The 18,861-nt window shown below is 39.0% G+C and overlaps 4 protein-coding genes across 5 annotated transcripts; 3 read left to right on the forward strand and 1 right to left on the reverse strand.

Annotated features, from left to right (window-relative positions):
* Nucleotides 1-6,902: 6,902 nt before the first annotated feature.
* Nucleotides 6,903-10,194, forward strand: LOC112179094 (elongator complex protein 3). The gene is made up of 9 exons (XM_024317420.2): nucleotides 6,903-7,503; nucleotides 7,792-7,861; nucleotides 7,971-8,143; nucleotides 8,303-8,477; nucleotides 8,717-8,883; nucleotides 9,095-9,314; nucleotides 9,399-9,503; nucleotides 9,614-9,766; nucleotides 9,909-10,194. The coding sequence occupies exons 1-9, from the start codon at nucleotides 7,022-7,024 to the stop codon at nucleotides 10,065-10,067; spliced, it is 1,704 nt and encodes a 567-aa protein (XP_024173188.1). The 5' UTR covers nucleotides 6,903-7,021; the 3' UTR covers nucleotides 10,068-10,194.
* Nucleotides 10,195-10,327: 133 nt separating this feature from the next.
* On the forward strand, nucleotides 10,328-12,171 carry LOC112179095 (heme chaperone HemW). Its single transcript, XM_024317421.2, has 2 exons — nucleotides 10,328-11,130; nucleotides 11,210-12,171. The coding sequence occupies exons 1-2, from the start codon at nucleotides 10,355-10,357 to the stop codon at nucleotides 11,835-11,837; spliced, it is 1,404 nt and encodes a 467-aa protein (XP_024173189.1). The 5' UTR covers nucleotides 10,328-10,354; the 3' UTR covers nucleotides 11,838-12,171.
* Nucleotides 12,172-12,296: 125 nt separating this feature from the next.
* Nucleotides 12,297-14,561, forward strand: LOC112180896 (RING-H2 finger protein ATL54). 2 transcript variants are annotated; one of them, XM_024319475.2, is made up of 2 exons: nucleotides 12,297-12,742; nucleotides 13,259-14,561. In XM_024319475.2, exon 2 carries the CDS (start codon nucleotides 13,303-13,305, stop codon nucleotides 14,104-14,106), a length of 804 nt encoding a protein of 267 aa, XP_024175243.1. In that variant the 5' UTR covers nucleotides 12,297-12,742; nucleotides 13,259-13,302; the 3' UTR covers nucleotides 14,107-14,561. The 2 variants fall into 2 exon arrangements, with proteins under 2 accessions (XP_024175243.1, XP_024175244.1); XM_024319476.2 differs by having other exon boundaries at nucleotides 13,293-14,561.
* A 202-nt stretch (nucleotides 14,562-14,763) lies between these two features.
* On the reverse strand, nucleotides 14,764-17,786 carry LOC112180895. The gene is made up of 10 exons (XM_024319474.2): nucleotides 17,501-17,786; nucleotides 17,131-17,156; nucleotides 16,817-16,901; nucleotides 16,527-16,736; nucleotides 16,323-16,445; nucleotides 16,173-16,230; nucleotides 15,946-16,019; nucleotides 15,576-15,664; nucleotides 15,429-15,501; nucleotides 14,764-15,194 (listed from the first exon to the last, which is right to left on the reverse strand). The coding sequence occupies exons 1-9, from the start codon at nucleotides 17,579-17,581 to the stop codon at nucleotides 15,432-15,434; spliced, it is 816 nt and encodes a 271-aa protein (XP_024175242.1). The 5' UTR covers nucleotides 17,582-17,786; the 3' UTR covers nucleotides 14,764-15,194; nucleotides 15,429-15,431.
* Between the last annotated feature and the right edge of the window lie 1,075 nt (nucleotides 17,787-18,861).

Here is an 18,861-nt window from a genome sequence, read left to right on the forward strand (position 1 = left end):
TGGTGGCCCTTCCAAATATGGTCAGGCTGAGCGTTCCATTAAATTCTCAACCAGCTCAAGGACTGGGGGTCCAGATATTATTAACAAGGCTAGCACTACTAGCAAAACAACAATTACCCACGGATTTTAATCTGTGGGTAATAAGTCTTTTACACACGGATATCAGTGTGTGATAGCCTTTACACACAGTGCACGCACGGATTGGTGTTACCGTGTGGTTTGGAGGGGGGGGTAATGCTCATCTCACACGGATTATATTGTCCGTGTGAAATACTAACGTGGGCCCCACTATAATTCTACAAATCTAAATTACCGGAATGGAAAGCAATCCGTGTGAACAACTCTATTTCACACGGATTTCTGTGTGAAATGTGTAAACTGTATTTCACACGGAATTCTGTGTGAAACTATATTACACACGGATTACTGTGGCTAATGGGTATACTGTATTTCACACGGAATTCTGTGTGAGAATATATTACACACGGATTTCTGTGACTAATGGGTATACTCTATTTCACACTGATTTCTGTGTCAAAACCATTATTGACACTGATTTCAGTGTGAAATATGTATAATCTAACTCACACTGATTTCAGTGTGTAAAAGTGACAGTATTTAAAAATAATAATTACTAATTAATCTGCAACCTGAATATTTTTAGTTTTCTACAATAAATATACTTCAAATATAATGAACAAATCCACAACTTAATCAAAAATATTAAAACTTTACATTCATAGCAAGATGTTCTTTACATTTGTAGCAAAATACATTTCATTTATTCTTGGATTACAAAAACAAGGGAGTTTTGAAGAATACATTGTTGTTTAAGGTGGAATATCACTAAGATTTTCCCCCTTTAACAACATAATCCTTGTCCAAGAATAATTTTCATCAAAATACTTTGAGAACTAACTCAAAGTAGGCAATAACATAACCATCAAACTAGATAATGGTTGGTGAAACTAACCCTTTCAATTCAGCTGCGATTCTTGCACAGTTCGAGGCATTTCGGGTCTATACACATCCTCGATAGGTGGGGTTGGAATCGCTGGTCTATTGCATTGTGGTTGGACTGCTGCAAGCTGTGTCATTGGGTCGCTATCTAATTGTGGTGCCGTTTCAATCCCTGAAAAACCAGCTTCTTTCATCCATCTAATACCTTGAAGTCTTGCGAGTTCATTCACCTTCCTTGCATTCTCTTCCATTGCTGCCTCTTGCTGCTTCTTAAACTCCTCCATTTGTGCGGCGAAACGTTTGTTCATCTCAGCTGATTCAATCCTATTCCTTTCCTCCCTTTGGGCAGCTTCTTGTCTTTCTTTTTCAGCCTCACTCCGCATGATAAAAGTCTCTTTCTTGAATGCATCATATGTCTCAATCCCTTCATTCCACAATACCTTCAGCTCTTCCACTAATGGTTGTAAATACACATCAATATTGTTACCAGGTCCCTTTGGGCCTGGTATAAGCAATGACAAGAACAAGTATGGCTGCTTCATGCATAACCAAGGAGGTAGATTATAAACAGACATCACAACAGGCCAAGTACTATGTGAAGAGCTCATCATGCCAAAAGGGTTAAATCCATCACTAGCTAACCCCAGGCGAACATTACGGCACTCGTTACCAAAATCTGGATACTTTTCATCCAACTTTGCCCAAGCTGGAGAATCAGCAGGATGTCGGAGTACCCCATCTTTAGTCCTTAATTTTGAATGCCAAGACATCGAATCTGCAGTATGGCGAGACATATATAAACGTTGCAATCTAGGACCCAATGGAAAATAACGCAAAATCTTAGCTGCTTTTGGTTTTCCTCCAGCTTCTGTGCCATTCTTCTTCTTTTTCCATCGGCTAGTACCACAAACGTGACAACTAGTATCATTTTCATGCTCTTTCCAATATAACATACAATCATTCGGACATGCATGAATCTTTTCATATGACAACCCAATATCTTTGATCATTTTTTTTGTCTTGTAAAAACTCTTTGGGAGAGTCGTACTTGCAGGAAATGTGTCTCTCAATAGATCCAAAGTTTCAGAAAAAGATACATCACTATTTGAGTGCAAACACTTTATCTTATATAACCTGACTAAAAATTCAAGCTTCTTTATACGTGCCCCCGGAAAAAGATCAGTATCTGCATCATCAAGTAGTTTGTAGAATTTTTTGGCATCTGGCGTAGGACCAGAGTTTGGACGTCCAACTGGCTCTGAAGAAGACTGAGGTCTGGATGTATCATCATGAAACCCAAATGCATCCTGTAACATATCAACCATATCATGGTCTGGCATAACTTGTTGGGAGGAGGAGGGACGTGTTACATCTACTTCATTTGTTACGGGTAATTCCTCACCGTGTGAGGTCCAAGGAATATTTACATAGTCATTCCACATGCCTACACAACGTATATGGTCCTCCACATCTTTTACAGTTTGTCTCCACCGATTTTTACACTCTTTACAAGGACAATAAATTTTATTCGGAACAGGGGATATATTTTGTGCATGACTGATAAATGCACGAAGTCCAAAAATATATTCATCACTTCCTCGATCCAGAAACACCCAATTTTTGTCCATATTGCTCAACTATTCAGCCGCTTTGATAGAGAACCACTGCATAATGAAAAAATCTATTAAAAAAATGCATATGATGAATGAATCAACTATCGCCTTATATCTTCTTTCCTAAGGTGTAGAACCTAACCCATTCGGAAATGACATATTATGTATATCCCTATGATCCCTAAATCGTCGGTACATATTATTGAAAAATTCGGCAGCACTCCGCCTATGATCCTACATGTGCACGAACTTAATATGCACACCAGCAGGATCATAGGGTTGGCCGGTCGAATTTTACAATAACATGTAACAACGAATGGGTATCATAGAATATACATAATACGTCATTACCAAACTGTCCAAAAATGGGACAATTTAAGGATTTGGCATGGAGGCCTCAAATTCCAATACCAAATCCTTAAACGGGTACTAAGTTTTTGTGCAATGCAAAGTATACACATTCTAGGAAGATGAATGGTATAAATTTTTCAAAGAAAATCAATTGGTATAAAATTATACCTATATATTTTCTTTGAAAAATTTAAACCATACCACTCTAAGCATTGAAGTAGTAAATTCTAATCATTTATATATCACATACTAGCAAATCAATCAACCTATTTCACAACCACCAGTTTATGATCATTTTAGTTTACATACACAAATCTAAAATAAGGATCCAAACAAGTAATTTTTAAGAATATTGCTATTATTATCAATATCACAAAAATGAATAAACCATCAAACCTACTTGGAATATACATAATGAGATGGAGAGAAGTTGAAATACAAACCTGAAAAGAGAATCAACAGCAATAGAGAGCACAACATCAGCAGCTAGTTTGATGAGAAGAACAGAACAACAGAAGAACAGAAGAACAACGGCCAAGTTTTGCTAATTATAAGCATAATTGCCACGGAAATCCGTGTGAAATACTAATTGCCACGGAAATCCGTGTGAAATACTAATTGCCACGAAAATCCGTGTGAAATACTTACACATTGGCAACCGATTTCCGTGTGTATTTACCTCGGTAATCACTAACCGTCATGTCAATTGTCAGTCAATTATTTACAAGGAATTTTTCACACGGAAATCTGTAGCTAACTGTTTTCTTCACACGGATATCTGTGTCTATATTTTCACACAGATATTTGTGTGTTACTCATTTCACACAGAAATCCGTGTGAATTACTCATTGTCACGGAAATCTGTCCCTCCATCATTCACATAACATAAAAAAATTAATGATTTTGAAATAGAATAATTTATAATACATACAGAAATCCGTGTGAATTTATTTTGACACAGAAATCCGTGTGAAATGTTTTAGTTTTTACACAGATATCTGTTACTGTTGTCTATTCACACGGATTTCTGTTGATATTGTAATTGTGTAAATTACTGTAGAGCCCAATTATACTCTTTTCACACGGATATCTGTGTCAAAAGTTCAAACAGATATTTGTGTGTTACTCATTTGACACGGAAATCCGTGTGAATTACTTATTTGACACGGAAATCCGTGTGAATTACTCATTTCACACGGAAATCTGTCCCTCCACAATTCACATTTCTAACAGAATTAATGATTTTGAAATAAACTAATTTATAACACATACAGAAATCAGTGTGAAATGATTTTCACACAGATATCCGTGTGAAAATGTTTTAGTTTTTACACAGATATCTGTTGCTATTGTTTATGCACACGGATTTCCGTTGATATTGTTATTGTATAAATTATTGTGGGCCCGATTATGTTCATTTCACACGGATTTCTGTTAGTATAGCTATTTCACACGGATATCTGTGGCTTTTAACAACAGTAAATCCGTGTGTATTGTTATTTTGCTAGTAGTGTAGGGATCTTCTTGAGCTTTTAACATTGACTGCGGTTCCATCATACCAGATCCCGTGTCAGTTCCTAGCTTATTGAATAACTAATGAACTATTCTTTATAATTTGTAATGGTTTCACTTAGTTGTTCATCAATCTCTCTCTCTGTTCCAGATACAGAATGTAAATATATGTATAAATATATTTTACTTTCCCGCGGCTCTTTACTTGAAATCTCCAAGCAGTTGAATTGATATTTCATTTGAGGTTTTCTCAAATCTCAACTATTCTGATTTGAGAGCACCATTTATGATTTCAGGCCATACAAATACTGGATGGTGCAATGGCTGAACACGCTGATGTGGAATAATCCATTGATGCAGCAACACATCAAGGCGATTGAGGAACTCTTGGATTTTTTCTCATTCTACCCGACACGAGGAATGGTGCAATGGCTGAAGTTTCTTTGATATACTCCACTGTGAGAACCTTTGTACATTCACAAGTTCAACCAGCAGGGAGAGATGTTTAGCAAGCAATACTGTAAATCTGATGATAGCATTTGACTTGGAACGTATAACATGGTAGAATTTGTTCTGGCGCATAAAGTGTTTCAGTATGCGAATCAGGCTAACGAATATCTGCAAATGTTCGTAGGCTATTTGGATTCAGGTAGTCAGTAGGGATATGATACTGGGAATTTACCATAGATATATACAATATCTTTAAGTCTTTTACAGGTTTAGTACCTACATTTCTTGATCTATGTGAAAGAGTGATAGTGTTCCTTACATAATGAGACCGTTAAAATGTTGCTTTTGTGGCCTTGGTTATATCAGTACATAGGCACATACTACATTCATAAGCATTTAGCAGAGCTATCAGTTATGTCACGGTGGTAGTTGCAGTCTTTAAAGATGTACATCTTTAAAGACTGCAACTAGATTAAAGCACCGCCCAAACTCCTACTGAAAGTAAGAACATAAATGGTGCTAAATTTCGTTTCATGTGAAAGGAAACAGAAGATTATAATGTGTTGCTTCTTGTCTCTTCTCAGTTCTCACTGCCTCAGCAAGTACACTTTGAGTGTGGGCACATAACCATCTAAGGCCAACTATTTTAGGTTCAACTACCAAAGTTCTAACTCTCGCTTCTTAATGTAATATTCAACGAACATTCATATATAGCTAGACTAATATAGAATTAAATATAATCCACCCCTGACTGACCTCTGTAAGATATGAGAATCAGAGAATATGGGTCAATTTCACCCTCAGAAAAACCAACTTATGAAGAAAGGGTTCTATGAATTACAACCTTTTACTCCCACATATCAACACTGTAGTACTGCGTCCTCAATCTCTGGCACCTCACCATCACCAAAATTCATTAAGAAGGTTGATTGGTCAACAAAGGGTTGGCCAGTTTTCACGAGCTAATTAAATAGTTTTTTTTTAAGTTTACTTTCAGTTACTCCATGTGCCCACGATCTTGTAATAGGGAAAATTTCAGTAACAGTACATGAAGTTTTCGCTATTGAGAATAGCTTCTTTAAGTTCCAGAAGTATATTAGCAATTATATGAGAGTCGTGTACTGTTCCCTTTAGTGAGAGAAGCAGTCTTACTCAGGCTCTCTCTTCTCTGCAGCAACATTTTCTTCTTTGATTTTTCTCACCCATGTGGTGATTTCTCACCCAAGTGGTGTTTTGATTTCCTTGTTTTCCTCTTTTTTTGCATCTGATTTTTGTCCTCACTGCTCAAATATGTTTTTAGATTTTAGATCTGAATCTCTAAGATATACATGTTCTCAAGGTCATTCTCAGTTTTTGTTCTGCCTTTACTCCTCAAGATGTCCAAACCGTGAACAAATCTCCTTCTTCTTGTCTACCTTGCCCTGCCATGGAAGAGTTCGTACTCCTCTGCAACCACCTCTTCAGATCTTAGGTTTCTTTGCTAAGATCTATTTTGGTTTGGTTGTTGTTATCCGTTTATGCGAGATCTTCTCGTAATCGGTCAACTGGAGAATGTATGGCGGCTCTATTCGTATCCTCAACTCTGCAGACCACCCTTGGTTACCATTCAAAAACATCAAAATTAAATATAGAAAAATGCATACAAAATGTAATCTTGAGGAAGTATGCTAACGTTAATTCAAAAAATGATTATGATTTGCTTACATTGTATTCAAGGTTAACGTATTGAGCGTATAATTTTATAACTTATTAATTTACTTTTTGTTTTGTCACAGTTTACATGAAGCTAATTTTGTTGTAGATACTTTCGCTGTTCTCTCACAATTTTTAAAATCAATTTGAGTTCATTATTTTCATATTAATATTGATTTGGTTTGGTTCTTGACTTTCACCATTTAGATGTGGATTTTGGTTGTTATTATTATTAATTTTTTTTTTTTTTTTTTTTTTTTTTTTTTTTTTTGGGTTGAAATAGGTAGAAAGTACCAATTTCTATGTAGCTAGAGCTAAAAAAAATTGTAGAAAAAAGCTTAAACCTTTAAGGGCTTTAACCAACACAGACGGCGTTTGTTTTCAGTTTTCGCTTCCTTTCTCCTCTCCCACTTTCTATCAGCTCCTGCTCTCTTCCCTCACTCATGGCGACTGCGGTGGTGGCGGCGCCAGCCGATCCCATCCGTAAGCAACCCCGGCCGGGCCGGGGCGGGTTCGAAGCCCACGGACTATCCGAAGAAGAGGCCCGCGTCCGGGCAATAGCCGAAATCGTTGGCTCCATGGTCGACCTCTCCCGGCGAGGCCAAAACGTCGACCTAAACGCGCTCAAAACCGCCGCTTGCCGCAAGTACGGCCTCGCACGTGCGCCGAAGCTGGTGGAGATGATCGCCGCGCTTCCGGAATCGGACCGCGAGGCTCTGCTCCCGAAGCTGAAAGCCAAGCCGGTCCGAACCGCCTCGGGAATCGCCGTCGTGGCCGTGATGTCGAAGCCTCACCGGTGCCCTCACATCGCCACCACGGGGAATATATGCGTGTACTGCCCCGGTGGGCCCGACTCGGATTTTGAGTATAGTACTCAGTCTTATACTGGATACGAGCCAACTAGCATGCGCGCAATTCGAGCCAGGTAGGGTTTCAATTAGGGTTTTCTGAATTTCAATCATGGTGTACAAGTTGAAGTTTGTAGCTTTATTGATTTTACTGAATCAAATAGGGAGCTTTGTAATGAGGCAATGGAGTTATGAGTGTTTTGATAATGAGTATGTGGAACTATGGAAAGAAAGCTGGTTAGTTCAGAATTTATATCTACAAAATTGTACTGTAAATCCGAAATAAGCTGCATTTTCGAATTACACATCTATTTTAGTGGAGTTACTAGTGTTCGGTTCTTAATATTTTTCTTCTGTGTTTGTAGGTACAACCCGTATGTTCAGGCTAGAGGCAGGATAGATCAGCTGAAGCGATTGGGTCATAGTGTAGACAAGGTTTGGCCTGTTTCTCTGTTTAGAGCTTAAAAGATTTACTTCTGGCCTTGAAGATTGGCACGATGAAATACCAGTCATCTTGTTAATGGCAATGGTTTTTTGCTTTCAGGTTGAGTACATCTTAATGGGTGGTACATTCATGTCATTGCCAGCAGATTACCGTGATTACTTTATTAGAAATCTTCATGACGCATTATCTGGCCACACTTCTGCCAATGTTGAAGAGGCAGTAGCCTACTCGGAGCATGGGGCTACTAAATGTATTGGGATGACCATTGAAACGTGAGTTTTCAGTTTAACTTTTTAAAGATGTTAGTGTCCCGCTTCTTATTCCTATATCCAACATGGTGTAGTGTAATATTTCAGCTTTTTGTGTATGGATTAGTTGATCTGCTCAATCTAGAAAGTGGACTGAGTTGATTGTAACTTTTGTTCTTGCAGGAGGCCAGATTACTGCCTTGGACCTCACTTGAGACAAATGCTTACTTATGGTTGTACACGGTTGGAGATTGGAGTTCAGAGTACATATGAAGATGTGGCTCGTGACACTAATAGAGGTCATACAGTAGCTGCAGTGGCTGATTGTTTCTGCTTGGCAAAGGATGCTGGTTTCAAGGTTGGTCCTAGTGCCCTATCATAGATACTTGTCATTTAGGACTTCTATTTTTATGGGAGACTAATCTTTGTCCATTTAATCAGCAACTAAATTTCTCTTCCTGCAAATATCAATCAAACTGTGTTGTGCTCTACCTTAGTTACATGAATATGTACTGTTTTGAATTGCAGTATGCTCTAGTTGTTCACGTTGATTTACTTTTCCGTTTCAGACTAATAATTTCAATGTTCTTGCTGTAGGTTGTTGCACACATGATGCCTGATCTCCCAAATGTAGGGGTTGAGAGAGACATGGAAAGTTTTCGGGAGTTTTTTGAGAGCCCCCTGTTCAGAGCAGATGGACTTAAAATTTATCCAACACTTGTAATCCGTGGGACTGGACTTTATGAGCTCTGGAAAACTGGAAGGTATGATTTTGTTATTAGTTTTAAGCATAAAAGTATGACAAGGAATCACCTCCCTTTAAAGTGATGAAAGTGGGGATATTTCAGATGTAGATATTAAATCACTATGGTGCCATACCATTACATCAAACTTTAGGATGTGATACCTGTTTAAAATAATGATTGCTTTTATATTGTGTTTGAAAATGATTATCGTCTTACAATCCATTTGCAGGTATAGAAATTACCCACCCGAGCAACTTGTGGACATTGTAGCCAGGATCCTGGCCATGGTACCCCCTTGGACACGTGTTTATAGAGTTCAGCGGGACATTCCAATGCCTCTAGTTACTTCTGGGGTGGAGAAAGGAAATCTTCGGGAGCTAGCTTTAGCTCGGATGGAAGACTTGGGCTTAAAGTGTCGTGATGTTCGAACACGAGAAGCTGGAATTCAGGTATCTTGATTAACGAAGTTGAACCCCCTTCCATCCTTTCTGCCCTTGAATGAAGTGTTACTAAACCATTTATGATTATTGTAGGACATACATCACCAAATTAAGCCGGATGAAGTGGAACTCGTTCGTCGTGATTATACAGCAAATGAAGGTTGGGAAACATTTCTTTCATATGAAGATACACGCCAGGTATTTCCTCGCTTCACATGCGAATGATCAATTCAATTCTCTCTATATGCACTGATATTGATATTTTTCTGTGTGAGCAAAGAACTTATATAATGCTGTTCTGTACACAGGATATTCTAGTTGGGTTGTTGCGATTAAGAAAATGTGGCAAAAACACTACCTCTCCTGAACTTATGGGGAAGTGTTCTATTGTTCGTGAACTCCATGTTTATGGAACTGCTGTTCCAGTTCATGGGCGGGATGCTGGCAAGCTGCAACACCAGGTATGTATTCTACATCAATTGATTGCAAACCAAAACTGTTGAGATCAACACTAGGGGATAGATATTCATGTTGTCACTTCTGATGACTTCAAATTATAAGAGTGATTATATTCTCTCTGACATGTTTACTTGATTCACACAGGGCTATGGTACCCTGTTGATGGAAGAAGCCGAGCGAATTGCTACAAGGGAGCACAGATCAACAAAAATTGCTGTTATTTCAGGAGTAGGAACTCGTCACTACTATAGAAAATTAGGATATGAGCTTGAAGGACCTTACATGGTTAAACATCTTGTATAACTATATTAAGAGTGTGTAACACAGTTTTGTAATATTAGCCGAAATAAATTCTAGTTTCAGATACATAATCAGTTTGTATGGGTTTTTAACCAAAGAACAAATATTCAGTGTCTTCATTACTCTCTCATTGTAGTCCACTTTGTATCTTTATCCGTACTTTACAAAATACACATCAATTCGGCGTCGTTTCTTTCTGGCAATACATGTAACTGGTTCCTCGATCTTTTTTCTATATAACCCCTAGGCTTATCACACTCATTTTATCCCTAGCCACTATTACTTTAGTCATGCTTAAGTCAACGTTCACGCCCTTTTTCTCAACCATTCCCGCCAAACCAAGATTCCCAAAACCATTACCTTCCACCATTCTCAGAGCCTTAACACAAAGCGCACCACCTGTTCGACAAAATACCTCACTCACCATTTTCCCACCGCCTACTTCCGCCTACGTCCACCTCCCCTTCTGCCGGAAACGCTGCCACTACTGTGACTTCACCATCATCGCTCTCGGCTCTTCTTCTTCTTCAAACCAACCCGAAGACGACCCACGAATGGTGAACTATGTCCAGCTACTCTGCCGAGAAATCAATGCCACACAAGTTAAGACCAACCCACCTCTGGAAACGGTCTTTTTCGGAGGCGGCACGCCTTCTCTTGTGCCACCAAAGCTTGTTTCTTCCATTTTGGAGACGTTGAGGTTGAAATTCGGGCTGAGCTTGGATGCTGAGATATCTATGGAAATGGACCCCGGGACTTTTGATGGTGAGAAACTGAAGGGAATGATGGAGTTGGGTGTGAATAGGGTGTCATTGGGAGTTCAGGCATTTCAAGAAGAGTTGTTGAAGTCTTGTGGGAGAGCACATGGTCTTAAGGAGGTTTATGATGCTATTGAAATTGTTGGGTCATGTGGAGTTGAGAACTGGAGTATGGATCTAATCTCTTCTCTGCCTCACCAGACTCCAGAAATGTGGGAAGAGAGTTTGAGGCTAACAGTTGAAGCTCGCCCTCCTCATGTATCAGTATACGATTTACAAGTGGAGCAAGGCACCAAATTCGGAAGATTGTAAGTAATATATTGATGATGAAGTCTCTAGTTTTAGCTGAACTTGATATGAACAACTGAAAAATTGGAATGTTTGCAGGTACACACCAGGTGAGTTCCCATTGCCTTCTGAAACACGGTCAGCTGAATTCTATAGAATGGCATCTCGGACGCTTTCTGATGCGGGTTATGAGCACTATGAAATTAGCAGCTATGGCAAGAAGGGGTATCAGTGCAAGCACAATCTTACTTACTGGAAGAACAAGCCTTTCTATGGTTTTGGCCTCGGCTCTGCTAGCCATGTTGGTGGTGTGAGGTTTTCGAGACCAAAAATGATGAAAGAGTACAATGGTTATGTGGAGAACTTGGAAAATGGGTTGGTGGATTGTGGTGGGAGTAAATATATTGATGTCAAGGACATGGCCATGGACGTTGTTATGCTCTCTCTTAGAACTTCAAGAGGTCTGGATTTGAAGTCTTTTGGAGAAGCGTATGGTAGCTCCCTTGTTGTCTCTCTTTGCGAGGTTTATAAACCTTATGTTGAAAGTGGGCATGTGGTTTTCTTAGATGAGCAGAGAAGGGCCATGACTGTAGATGAGTTGAACTCCTTCAAACTAAACGAAGAAGAGATCGAAAAAAGTCTTGCATATATCCGTCTAAGTGATCCAGATGGTTTCCTTTTATCGAATGAATTGATATCACTTGCATTTGCAGTTGTATCGCCGTAAGCCAAGACGAGTGTATGGCATAGCATCAAAAGAGGATTCAACTCCTGCATTTTTTGACCGGAGTATAAGAAAACACTGTAACAGATAAACAAGCGTAAAGATTCGGGTCTGATAAGCGACCATGCATCCACATGCCAATTAAACAGAAGTGAAGCAGAAGCAAATTGCCTGTGCTGAGGCACTGCAGAGCAGAACATGATAAGATGGGATCAACTGGACCATGAGTCGTATGGTCTAGCTCATGATGAGATATGTTATATGACTTGTATTAGCATTTCAACCCAGCTACCTGCTTTTTCAGTTAAATTCAAACTAGTTGATGGTTCTCCTTGTACTATTTTGTAATGCAAGTTCATATGCATGATAATCAAGTTTTTAAGTGCTGAACCACAAAACCAGAAACAAAGTACTCCTCTTATGAGCAAAAATATATCTTAATCATTGTACCACTTGCAGTAAGCCCTCGAGTCAAATATGCCTCTGAAGGTACATGAGGAGGAATGAGAGCAAAGTTTTAACAATGTCATTACTCGATAGAGAGCCTATCTACACTATGATATTGCATACTTGATACTTTGGATAGCTGCTGCCATGATGCTTGGTTCCTTGACATCATGCTGCTGGTGTCAAATTTTGCAACTAGCTTTTGTTTTTGGGCCCTTTTTATGGACAAAAAATAACTCAAATTACAATTCTGGGCCCGAGGCAGGCACGACAAGCGAATAAAAGCGCCCCCTCCCAAAAAATAGAATTTTGGGGAAGAATCAGTTGGCTGAGTCGATTCACCAAAGCCAACTAACAAGAAAGAATTAGTTGGCTCGTTCTACACGCCCAATTACCCAAATATTACGCCACTCTGATTTTCTCAGCTTCAGTCGAATCCCTCTCTGCTGTCAGAGCTCCAGGTATGTCTCTGGGTCGTATTGGATTCGTCCAGTTTTATTTGGGTTATATTCTCATAGAGCCATTTGGGGCTTTAAATTTTATATTATCAACTTGTCCTTTAAGAATTTCCGATAATGAGTTGATAGAGAGTCAGAGAGATAAAAACAAATCCAATAGACAGAAAACTAAATATAGCTAGTCTGGTTGTGTGCCCGAAAATGATTAGGTTTTGTTCTCTAGTTCTGTATGGATTCACAGGGGTTTTGCTAATTGTATTATAATTATATCACCACTTGCTATCCTGTATCTGTCTGTCTCTCTGCAAAACTGATCAAATTCTTATCAAAATGCCTTGTCTTCTGAGTTCTAAAAACTGCCACTTGATCATAGATTTAGAACCAACACTACAATCGTTAATAATGTATAAGTATGTAAATAATATTGGGTAAATCTAAAGTAGAACTAGGAGGGGGTGGGGGGTTGTAATTAGGCAATTAGCATTGCCCATCATTTATGAACTCCTTTGATACTTGCAGCTACTAAGTTACTGGTGCTCCCTGTTAATACCAGTTTTTCAAGCATGTCCACCGAGAACTTGTTTGTTAGCAATGTGTTTCAAAGAAGAGATGTATCCCTTGACTTCCCAAGCAACAAGCGTGTGATCAGAATAGTGAATACCAAGATGACTGGAACCTGCTGGGATAGTTCTTCTACAGACGTTACATATCATGATATATTAACTCTAGCGGACCATGAAGTTATTGTCTCAGTCCCTGACTTCCTGCTTGTATCCAAAAGGCAAGAGCATACAACGAAGATGGCTGAAATTCTTACCAAATTGAGGGTCCCAGAATTTGAGCAACCACCTATCATTGATAAAATATTTATGGCGGTTGAACTGGCTGACAACCCCCACTGGCCTATTGCTTGCCTCATAATGGATATCACCTTATTTCATCAAAAGATCAGCATGACCTATCAGTTAGATTGTTTTGAGAAAGTGAGAATTGATAGTTTGGAAGGTACTGTTAGACACAAACAGTGTGTCATTTGTAAGGAGAGCCTTGATCACTTTGAGGGTGTAGAGGAAGGAATTGATCGTGGTCAGCTGATTCGCTTGCCCTGTTCACATATTTTTCATCAAGATTGCATTTTCCAATGGCTGACGATGAGTCAATTGTGTCCCTTGTGCCGATACTCGGTGCCAGTTGTGGAACAGGCGAGGCCGGTTGTGGAACAGGTAATGCCGGTTGTGGAACAGACAACTGAGCCATCAAAACCATCATGGCGGCAGCTGCATTGGCCTATGCTGGTCACAGCGACTGCAGGTGGTATATTAACTGCTATGTTGGTATGTAAATTATTGAAGCAAAGCCGAGTGTAAAAATATCTGCACATTAGCAATTTCATCAAAAATAGATGCTCATAGAATAACTTACTGTTTTTATATTAGCTCCCTTCGATTTTAGGGCTATCTTTTGGGCTTCTGTTTCTAATTTCCTATTTTCCAGTATTAGGTTTGATTTTGTTGCTCTAGTTTTGGAGAATGTCCAGTATGGACCATGTAACCTGTATGGGTTGTTGCCGTTTAATCTTAATGTGACTTTTCTATTTGATTAAAAAAAGAAAAATATTAGCTCCATTCTTTTTGGCCTGTAATGCGGATTATGCGAAGTTGATATGAATAACAAAACAGAGAGAAACCGAACAAGAGAAATAGCTTGCATCAAAAGAGGATTCAACTCCTGCATTTTTGGACTGGAGTAAAAGAAAACGCAGTATCAGATAAACAAGCATAAAGGTTCGGGTCTGATAAGCGACCATGCAGATACATACCAATTAAACAAGAAATGAAGCAGAAGCAAATTGCCTGTGCTGGGGCACTGCAGAGCAGAACATGATGAGATGAGATCAACTGAACCATGAGTCGTATGGTCTAGCGAATGATGTATGTTAGATGACTTGTATTAGCATTTCAACCCAGCTACTTGCCTTTTCAGTTACATTCAAACTAGCTGATGGTTCTCCTTGTACTATTTTGTAATACAAGTTCATAAGCAAGATAACCAAGTTGAACCACAAAACCAGAAACAAAGTACTTCTCTTATGAGTAAGAGTCATTGTACCACTTGCAGTAAGCCCTCGAGTCAAATATGCCTCTGAAGGTACACGAGGAAGAATGAGAGCAAAGTTTTAACAGTGGATTACAACCACCTCTAAATGTCAAGTAATAGGTTTAACGAAGACAACTATCTAAACCTAATTCTATTCTCATCAACCACCAGAGGCTTTATTAAGGGAGGGGTCAGATCTCGAGCTTCTAAAATGCTGATCTAGAATCTGTTCTCTGTTGCAGCATTCTGGTGCCACATACTCCTATGCGTGTCAACATGCAGATTTACAACGAAATGTGTTCGAGAGGAAGTTTGGGCATGCAATCCTTGATCTGCTCAATTAATCAACTCTGATATCCTGGTTTTAAACACAAGAAGAGACATAGTTAGAAACTATAGTTAAAAATTTGCTAGATATAATACAGAAATAAGAATTAAGACCCGTAATAGATATTTGAATTATTCAACCGAATATTTTAGCACCCACTGTCGTGACACCAAGTATCAAAGGCATCAAGAGGGCCTTGATTCAACTATAAAGATACTAATGATTGTCATGAACTGTAAATAGATAAATCTGCATATAGATTACCAACTATGAGGGTTTCTTCTTCTGCCCGACTTTCTGGATGCGCCTGAGCTCTTGGGTACCAGTTCTCATCTCTCTGCAAATTGCATATAAATCAGGAAATTGTTCTACACAATCTAGATGAGAATTCTAAGTGGCTCAAAGTGATACCTTTGGTGCAAATAAAGTATCACATAGAAAATAGGGAGCAGCATCAGAGTCAGTATGGAAATAGCCAGGTAGAACACATGTACTTGCTTCTGCACAAACAAGACAGTATAACCATCTGATTATTAATTACAGAAAATATGGTCAACACACTGCATTGGAGAATAATAAAGCAGAAGATACTAAAATGGCACAAAAAGACTATTAGTAACCAGTCATTTGCACCAAATATCAAGCTAGTAAAAAGACAATGTGCGTGTAACAGCCCAAATATTTTGATATGATTAGAGCATTGATGCAGTGCAGGAAATGAAAGTTTCCATATTGCAATCTTGCTTGCAAGATCTACTGCACTAAGAAACAGGAACTTTACCTGTCCTCCTCTAGAAAAGGGTTTCTGCTTCCCCGAGCAAGTGTGAGAATGACAGAACTGGTGCAAAAACAATTCTACAAATACATCAAAATGTAAGCATCAGTAAGACAAGTTATAACTATCTCGTGGAGCATTAACAAGAGATAATATGGAGGGAGACTAAAAAAGAAATTAAATAACATTAGAATAAAAATAGTGAAGCTTCTGTTGATAACAAAGAAAAATACCATTAAGACGGCGTGCTGAGGGACCCTGGTTGGTAGGAAAACAGCTATTATCAAGACCCTGCATTTGAGAAAAAAATAAAAATAAATAAAACTCAAACAAGATAACGTAATGGAATAAATTTCCAAACAATTATAGTACTGTCAAGCAACCTCACATAGGTGGTGATTCCTTGCAGTAGCTGCAGGATTGCATTTTTTTTTGCTTGACTGGGTATTCATTACAGCATCACAATGCAAAGCTCCGCATAGATCAGCTAAGCACTTGCTTCCGCTCTGCATTCAATAAATACTTTTATGTGAACAACATGATTAACACAAAGTTCTTGATATAGCAAGGGAAAACGTTGTACATACTACATTCAGAAGATTGTAGTGTCTGTTGTCAAAATGCTGATCAAGAAACTTTTCAGCACGGAAGCTCTTCTTACAGTATCCACACTGCCATTCATTTATATCCAAATGAATCTTGTGCCGTTCCTGATCCCTAAATAGATCATTATCAGGATGAAGGCGACACTTACTTGAGATCTCATAGCGTTCTTTTTCCACAAATGACATCAAATACTGCGAAAGACAAAATCACCAATTAGTATAAAATCAGACATGGTACAACTTTGTAAAACCACTCGGTGTTTTTCCTATACCTGCTCGTTAATTTTCCATGCCGCCCTACTTCTTTCTCTTGAACAATGTACTTCATGAGCATGCTCTTCTTCTTGTCGAAGCGTTCTAACATAAAAGAACATATCATGAGATGTAAATTATAACCCCAGCAGCAATCCAAGGTTAAAGAGCTCAACTTTTCGTATTAAATTGAAAAGAAAAAGAACTTCTGTATTCCATACTTGTGTCTTCCAACCTTACTATTGAATTTGAGTATTTGACCATATATGTCCCCAATAACGAATGGATAAAAAATAAAAGGGTCAACCTGACCAAATAATTAAAGAAAAATTACCTTGAAGCTGCAAAAATTTCAGAATCCTGGTTCACAAAATGGAGAAAATAATGTCAGCTTGAAATGTCCAGAGAGCATAACATATAGTATTAAGCATTATGATGTGAAAGAACCAAATTGAGAATTAAGCACATAAGGTAAATTCAAGTTTATGTGAGGCTCTAAATCCTGTTTGTGATCAAAGTCTTTGCTTTGCTCAGTTCAATCAAGTTCGCAGTCTCCAAATTTCCATCTTTTTATTGAAATAAAAACACAAGCCTCAAACTTTTTTACTGTCTGTGAATTTCTCTGTTGCGTATAATTTCTACTACCCTATAAAACCGAAAATCCAATCCACAAAATTGAAGCTAACATAGATGAGAAGAAGTACCTGGTTTTTCTGGGCAGAGGAGGAAAACAATAACAGGAAAAGGATCGAAATAAATAGGTTCGTTGAAGTTGTGTTCTTCATGTCTTTCAGAGATTAACGAGTTCTGGGCTTTTGAGCTTTGGAAAGCTTCAGGGCACCTGAGTTTCCTTCCTTACTAATGACGACAGTAATATGGGTCTGTTTTGTCTTCTTGGAGATCGAAGCTCTAGTACGAAAGAAGAAAATCCCGGTCGAGGTGCCTTTTTTTTTTTTTTTTTGAGAATATGTTTTTTTTTTCTTGAGAAAAAGATGAGCATATTTTTATACCATTGATATAATTACATCCAAGTCTTAGGGTTAGCTAAAGTGATTTAGAATTGGGTTAGGATTCCCTTTAAGTCTCACATGATCACATGATGATGTGACATTAATTTTTTATTTTATTATAAACTTTATTACATCACGGAAAATCAACATATTTTATAAGTTGAATACCATACAAGAATAAAATCAATAATATTCACCCGGTTAGTAAATTGATCAAAAAAATTATGCCCAATCACAAATTCAACGGTCAAAACTTTATAAAAAATAACGCTTTTACCTAAAAAAATGAGAGCTTTACCCCTTTCTCTTTGGCGGCGGCAAACCCTAGCTTTAGGGTTTTGCTCGTTGTGATTGGCCTCCAATGAGTCTCCTTCTCCTTGTGAAGCCTGTCTATCGCCCTCCTCGAGGTCGTGCTTCCCCTCTGTTCAACCGGTGGGTTATGGTATCCGTTTTTTGGATTGCTTCTCGGACTTTTGTGGTGCTAACAAGAAGTCTGTTCTGGAGTCCGATTGCTTGAGAGCTATTTGCCAGATGAGAGCTTTCTCCAGAACAGATTTGTGTGCGGCAATTCGAATTTGGGATCCTGGATCTATTTATTCTTTTTCGCAGGGGATGAGATGTTGCCGCGATGGTGGCCGGGCAGGCTTGGGGGCAGTTGCCTGTGACAGAGGAGGTTGGGATGCAATCCGATTTGGGAGGTTGAAGGCGTCCGGAGGTGATTGCTGGCTGGGTCCGATCTGGTTTACTAGGTCGGTCTGGGCTGGTGGTTTTCTACAGATGGCTTCTATCATGCTAGGTTGGCAGGCCTCTCCTTCTGGTGGTGGTCAATCCTCGTCTTTTGGTGGTCTGGCAGCAAGGTCAGGGTGGCGCCGGTGGAGTCCACCGTTGCTGGGTTTCTCCCTCCGGTTTTCTTTCTTCTCTCAAGTGAAGGCGGCGCGGCGTGTTGCTTCCGGAGGAGATGGCAGCGTGGCAGTCCAATCAGGCGGGATGCCCAGTCGCCTGGGTGTCCAGAGTAGTCTCAGCTGGGCCTGTTCTTGGGTGTCCAATATGTTGGG

Source organism: Rosa chinensis, chromosome 7 (assembly GCF_002994745.2).
Source record: "Rosa chinensis cultivar Old Blush chromosome 7, RchiOBHm-V2, whole genome shotgun sequence".
NCBI lineage: Eukaryota > Viridiplantae > Streptophyta > Magnoliopsida > Rosales > Rosaceae > Rosa > Rosa chinensis.

What these genes read in the sequence shown, in the direction of transcription:
- LOC112179094 (XM_024317420.2), top strand. Translation starts at nt 7,022, where the DNA reads ATGGCGACTGCGGTGGTGGCGGCGCCAGCCGATCCCATCCGTAAGCAA. An exon ending in GAGCTCTGGAAAACTGGAAG is followed by an intron (nt 8,884 to 9,094) that starts GTATGATTTTGT and finishes ATCCATTTGCAG; the next exon opens with GTATAGAAATTACCCACCCG. An exon ending in CATATGAAGATACACGCCAG is followed by an intron (nt 9,504 to 9,613) that starts GTATTTCCTCGC and finishes TTCTGTACACAG; the next exon opens with GATATTCTAGTTGGGTTGTT.
- LOC112179095 (XM_024317421.2), top strand. Translation starts at nt 10,355, where the DNA reads ATGCTTAAGTCAACGTTCACGCCCTTTTTCTCAACCATTCCCGCCAAA. An exon ending in GGCACCAAATTCGGAAGATT is followed by an intron (nt 11,131 to 11,209) that starts GTAAGTAATATA and finishes GAATGTTTGCAG; the next exon opens with GTACACACCAGGTGAGTTCC.
- LOC112180896 (XM_024319475.2), top strand. Translation starts at nt 13,303, where the DNA reads ATGTCCACCGAGAACTTGTTTGTTAGCAATGTGTTTCAAAGAAGAGAT.
- LOC112180895 (XM_024319474.2), bottom strand. Translation starts at nt 17,581, where the DNA reads ATGAAGAACACAACTTCAACGAACCTATTTATTTCGATCCTTTTCCTG. An exon ending in ACTACAATCTTCTGAATGTA is followed by an intron (nt 16,446 to 16,526) that starts GTATGTACAACG and finishes TATTGAATGCAG; the next exon opens with AGCGGAAGCAAGTGCTTAGC. An exon ending in CTCAGCACGCCGTCTTAATG is followed by an intron (nt 16,020 to 16,172) that starts GTATTTTTCTTT and finishes ATGTATTTGTAG; the next exon opens with AATTGTTTTTGCACCAGTTC.